This window comes from Triticum urartu, chromosome 5A, assembly GCF_056163025.1.
Source record: "Triticum urartu cultivar PI428250 chromosome 5A, HENAU_Tu73, whole genome shotgun sequence".
NCBI classification, from domain to species: Eukaryota; Viridiplantae; Streptophyta; class Magnoliopsida; order Poales; family Poaceae; genus Triticum; species Triticum urartu.
Genome location: NC_141877.1, coordinates 370,373,286 through 370,379,725, shown reverse-complemented (window position 1 = coordinate 370,379,725; position 6,440 = coordinate 370,373,286). Strand labels below are relative to the sequence as shown.

The following is a 6,440-nucleotide window of genomic DNA, read 5'->3' as shown; positions in this document are numbered from 1 at the left end:
GCTGCATTCGATGTCCTTGTCGAGCTTCGCTACAATGAGTTCCGAATGCAGAACCACCCAGGTTTCTATTACTACCCATCTCTGCACGACAACGGTCGTTTCCGTTTCCCTCTCATTGATCCGGAGTCTGATAGTGTTGCTAGCCACCTTGCTCGTTATGTCACTGATAGCTATCTTATGATCCACGAGCTGGCTCGAGACCTGACTCGTACCCGTACTGCTTTAGCCGCTACTTTGGTCACTTCTAGATCCGCCACTACTCCGTCTTCTCTGGGATTTACCCCTTATGCTCCAGTCAGCTCTAGCTCCCCTATTTCGCCGGTTAATCCTCCGAGTAGCACAGGTGTCTCAGCCGTGAACCCTCTCAGTACTCCTGCCGAGTGGGTCTCACTTCTCGCTACTCCTGTAGCCCCGATGCTTCATCCTACCCCTGCCCCTGAGGGAGAGCCCTCGAGGCAGCGTCGTTGTGTTACCTTTAACCCAGAGGTTTCCGTTAACCACATCAGTTCGGGATCTGAGACCGTTTTAGGGGAGGATGCCGCAGCACCAGCAGAGCAATAGTATCTTTGAGTATTCGCAGTTGTCTGGATGATGTACGGATGTAGTCGTACGAGTCATGATGTTTCGTTGCATGTATGAGAGTAGTGAACCAGTCATGTTGTTTATCTTTCATGTATGAGTCTATGTATAATTATGTCGAGACTTTATTCGCCGTATTTTTCTTCGCTCTTCTGCTTTCTTCCGAGATTTGTCGCTGGCTTTTCCCCAATTTTATTCTTAGGTGTTTCTCATATCGATTGTGTTGTCTTGGAAAAATCCACAATAGGATGACGTGTGGAGGCAGCAGTAGCAACGTTCGTGAGGGAACTCTTGTTCGTCGTTCCGCATGACAGGCAGGACATTCTCCTGAGCCGTACATTCCGCCACCACCTCCACCGCCTAATCCTCCCTCCACCGAGCAAATTCTGCGTATGTTTGAAGAGAAAAGGAACAATGATCTGATCGAAATATTGAGAAGTGTGCAAGCTATGGTTGGACAGAATGGAAATCAGAATGGTCGTCACTCAAAGCTGTCAGATTTTCAGATGACCAATCCACCCAGCTTCAGTCCGATTGTTGACCCATTGGATGTAGACGATTGGTTGCGCACAATGGAGAAAACGCTTGAGATTTCTTGTACTAAAGGAAATGATAAAGTTCCCTTTGCAACTCATTATCTTGAGGGCGCAACTGCCATATGGTGGGAAAATACAAAGGCCATGTGGCCGGTTGATGAAGAAATCACCTGGGAACAGTTTAAGGATCAGTTCCGAAAATATCATATCCATACTAGAGTTATGAAGACTAAGCAGCGTGAATTTCTCGCATTCGTCCAAGGAAATCAGTCTGTCGCAGAATATTTGCAAAATTTCAATCATCTGGCCCGTTACTCTCTTTATGACATGGCCACCGAAGAAAGGAAGATTGACAGATTTCTAGGAGGTCTAAATCTGCAACTCCGGTGTACTCTCAGTATGCTTGATTTCCCAGACATCCAAACTCTGGTGAACAAGGCTTTCATTGCTGAACGGGAGCACAAGCTTATAGCAGATAATAGGCCTATTAACAACGACAACAAGCGTAAGTTTGAGCCAAAGAAGGAACGGCAACCAGTGCAAAAGGCTCGTACTTGGCAGCAGACTCAAGTGGAATTCAAGCCAAATTGGCAGCAGAATGTTAACAAGACCACCACTCAAGTCAAGAATGTTGTGACCAACCCAACACATGAGGAGCTTCAGTGCAATAATTCTTGCTTCAACTGCCGGCAGAACGGACATTATGCCCGACAGTGCCCCAAGAACAACAAGGTGAATGCCCTAAGCAGGCCACAAGTCAACTTTACAGAGTCATGGCCAACCCCGCAAAACTTCACTGGGCACGTGCATCATATCTCCGCCGATGAAGCCCAAGTAAAGCCAGAAGTCGTCATTGGTATTTTTTTTCTGTTAATGACATACCTGTCGTAATTTTATTTGACTCTAGGGCTTCCCATTCTTTTATTTATCAGATTTTTTCTGCCCAAAACAATTTTCCTTGCACGATTTTGGGCAAAAATATGCTGGTACAAACCCCGGGATCTATAATCAAGAGCAATCTGGTCTGCCGTGATCTAGAGATCAATATCAACGGGGCCTACATTCCAACATCTCTTATAATCATTGAGTATGCAAAGTTGGATATTATATTGGGTATGAATTGGTTGACCCGATATCAAGTTTGCATAAACTGCACACCCCGAGAAGTCACTTTGACCAGTCTGAATGGGCAGCTTACCAAATTCTACGCTCGTAGGAATATACCCAAGCCAGAATAAGTTTGCACCATTGTGGCTGAATTGGAATTTATTCCCGTGGTCAGTGAGTACCCTGATGTATTTCCGAAAGAACTGCTAGGCATGCCACCACATCGGGAACTGGAGTTTGCAATAGATCTTGTGCCCGGAACCGCACCGCTATACAAGAAGTATTACCGAATGCCCTCATCAGAATTAGTGGAGCTAAAGAAATAGCTTGACGAATTACTCCAGAAAGGTTATATTCGTCCCAGCTCTTCACCATGGGGATCACCTGCTATTTTCGTGGACAAAAAGGATGGTTGTCTCCGTATGTGCATAGATTACCGCTAGCTAAATGAGGTCAACATGAAAAATAAATATCCGCTGCCAAGGATTGATGATCTGTTTGATCAGCTTGGTGGGGCTAAAGTATTCTCTAAAATCGATTTACGGACCAGATATCATCAGCTCAAGATTAAAAAGGAGGATATTCCTAAGACCGCATTCACTACTCGGTACGGTCTTCACGAATATACCGTGATGTGCTTTGGTGTCACCAATGCCCCTGCTTTCTTCATGCATATGATGAACAAAGTATTCATGGACTTCCTCGACAAATTCGTGGTAGTCTTCATCGATGACATCCTCATTTACTCCAAGGGTGAAGAAGAGCACAAGGATCACCTCCGAGCAGTGCTACAACGGCTCCACGACCATCAGCTATATGCCAAGTTCAGTAAATGTGAATTTTGGCTCAAGAAAGTTGGGTTTCTCGGACATGTACGAACCGCCGAAGGTATAGCCGTGGACCCAAGCAAAGTAAAGGATGTGCTCGATTGGATACCACCCACGACTGTGACGCAGATCCGGAGTTTCCTCGGATTAGCGGGATATTATCATCGTTTTATTGAAGGGTTTTCCAAAATTGCTAAACCCATGACGGAGCTGCTCAAAAAGAATAAGAGGTTTAAGTGGACAGAGGATTGTGAGAAGAGTTTTAATGAACTGAAGATACTTCTGACAACCGCACCTGTATTGACTCTTCCAGACATTTATCGCAGTTTTGATGTGTACTACGATGCCTCCAGACAAGGTATTGGTTGCGTTCTTATGCAAGACAACAAGGTAGTAGCATATGCATCATGGCAGCTACGACCCCATGAAGGAAATTATCCTACTCATGATTTGGAATTGGCTGCGGTGGTTCATGCATTAAAAATTTGGAGACACTACCTCATTGGAAAAAGGTGCCAAATTTTACCGACCACAAAAGTCTCAAGTACATCTTTACTCAGCCAGATTTAAATCTCCGTCAGCGAAGATGGCTAGAGTTGGTCAAGGATTATGACCTTGGAATAAATTACCATCCAGGCAAGGCCAACGTCGCTGCCGATGCCCTCAGTCGAAAGCCTGTCAGCTTAAATGCCATATTGGAATCATTGCCTACCGAACTTCAAGAGGAGATTGCTCAGCTCAACTTGGTCATCGTGGATGCTGGCCTCGCTAATATTTTGGAAGTTACCGCAACACTTGAGATGGAGATCCGCAAGGCCCAACCAGCTGACGCCAAGCTACAAAGACGCGCCAAGGGCCAGACGGCAAAGCAGGCCCCTGACTTCTCCAAGGACAAATTCGCTACCCTCCGATTCCGTGGACGAATTTGTGTGCCAAATCAACCGGACTTGAAGAAGAAAATCCTGTCAGAAGCACACAAATCCTCATATTCCATTCACCGGGAGGTACGAAAATGTATGAGGATCTCAGACAAATATTCTGGTGGGAGGGAATGAAGAAAGACATTGCCTATTTCGTAGCCTATTGCGACATATGCAACAAGGTGAAGGCAGAGCATCATAAGCCAGCCGGACTCCTCCAACCACTGCCAGTATCATAGTGGAAATGGGATGACATTTGTATGGATTTCATCACAGGATTGCCTAGGACTCAGCGAAGCAAGGATGCAATCTGGGTTATAGTAGACAGTCTAACCAAGGTTGCTCACTTCATCCCGATCAGCACCAGATACAGAGCAAATCAACTCGCACAGCTGTATGTCTCCCGAATAGTCAGTCTGCATGGAGTACCCCGAACTATCACTACCGACCGAGGTTCCTTGTTTACCTCCGCTTTTTGGTCTCATCTCCATCAAGCCTTGGGGACATCACTAAAATATAGTACTGCTTATCACCCTCAGACAGATGGACAGACAGAGTGGGTAAATCAAATACTCGAAGATATGTTGCAAGCCTGTGTGCTAGCCAAAGGAGCTAGATGGGAAGATTGTTTGCCCTATGCCGAGTTCTCTTATAACAACAGTTTCCAGACCAGTTTAAAGATGTCACCATATGAAGCTTTGTATGGCCGTAAGTGCCACACTCCTCTAAATTGGTCTCAACCTGGAGATAGCCGTATCTTCGGAACGGATCTCATGATGGAAGCTGAGAAACAAGTTAGGGAAATCAGAGACAGACTGCAATTGGCCAAATCTCGAGAGAAGAGCAATTATGGTGCAAAGCATCGACAGGTCAGTTTTGAACCCGGAGAACACGTATACCTTTGAGTCACCCCTATGAAAGGAGACAAGAGATTTCAGACTCGTGGAAAGCCGGCACCCAGATTTATTGGTCCATTCCCGATTATTTCTCGAGTGGGTACTGTTGCATATCAATTGGAACTACCCCCTGAATTGGCAGACGTACACAACGTGTTCCCTGTTTCACAATTGAGATGATGCATATCTCCGCCTGAGAAAAGGACTGCTATGGCTGAGATAGAGTTGGCAAAAGATTTAACTTATGAAGAGAGGTCGTTTAAAATTTTGGATCAGATGGAAAGGTTCACCCGCAGTAAAGTTAGAAAATTTTACAAGGTTCAGTGGGAGCATCACACAGAATCAGAAGCAACTTTGGAGCGGGAAGAATTCCTTAGGGATCAGTATCCAGAGTGGTTTTTCCCAAGCAACCGAATCTCGAGGACGAGATTCATTCTAAGTGGGGGAGGTTTGTGACAGCCTGGTTTTTGCCCTCTCTTATTTGCTTTACTTCCATTTGAAAATTTTCTAAAACTTGGAGTTCTTGAATCTTTTCACATGGACTTGACCACTTGGGCATCCTTGGCTTTCACCCAGGTGCTTCACTTCCCTCCTAAATCATCATTTCTCTTCTGATCCACCCCAAAATAATCTTTGGAATATTTTTCTTAAATGAAAAATATTCATGTAACATCCCAAATTTTCAATTTGGAATGTTATACATTAGATCATCACTGCATGTCATATTTTATTAGCCTTTCGTATGATCCTAGAAATTTTACGCAACTCAAGGACCCACGGAGAGAGTTGGGGATTTCGTTATCTCATATTTGAGTTTTCTCAAATTTTGAAAATAGGATCATTTGATTTTATTTATTTTATCTTCAATTATTTCTATTATACAAATATGAGAGAGGGAATAAATGACTTTCCCAAAATAAAGAAATATTGAGGATTTAATAATAAAATCAAATAAGATTTTATTTTGGATTTATTGGCTATTTTATTTGAATTTTGGAAAAATGCGTGTTTTCCAAAATTGCATTTAGTCCCCAAATAAATGTTCATCATGTGCGGCTTGATTTTAGAAGCCGGGGAAAATTTATTTCGGGATTTTTGGTGTCCGTTTAGTATTTCTTTTGTTTCCTTTTCTACATGAATTTTTTTTTAAAAAAAACGCGAAACCGACCTTGGGCCATAATCAGCCAGGACTCTTTCCGCCGGGCCTTTATAAGGAGCCGACCCCGAGCCCCAAGCCCACCACGCACCAAATCCTAACCCTAGCCACGCCGTAGCCGCCGCCGCTGGAGCCGCCGCCGCCGAGGTCCGCCGCCGCCAGTTTTTCTCGGAAAACCGTTCGGTTTTTCCGCCGGTTTTCGATCGTTTTTTAGATCCGTTTTTTAGTTAGATCATTTTCTTCGGTTTAGTTTATTTAGCGAGCGTTCGCTCGTTCATTCATTTTAACGAACACATTCATCGTTTAGTTACAGAAAACGAACGTTCGTTCGTTAATCTGTTCGTCGTTTTTCTTTTTCTCGGATTTTTCACGATTATTTCTGATCCGATTTTCGTTCTAGTATAACTTTTTGCTCGTTT

The 6,440-nt window shown here is 44.1% G+C and overlaps 1 protein-coding gene across 1 annotated transcript; it reads left to right on the top strand.

Annotated features, from left to right (window-relative positions):
* The first annotated feature begins 1,028 nt into the window (after positions 1-1,028).
* On the top strand, positions 1,029-4,104 carry LOC147971421 (uncharacterized). Its single transcript, XM_087523965.1, has 2 exons — positions 1,029-1,971; positions 3,686-4,104. Exons 1-2 carry the CDS (start codon positions 1,029-1,031, stop codon positions 4,102-4,104), a joined length of 1,362 nt encoding a protein of 453 aa, XP_087380091.1.
* The last annotated feature ends 2,336 nt before the right edge of the window (positions 4,105-6,440 follow it).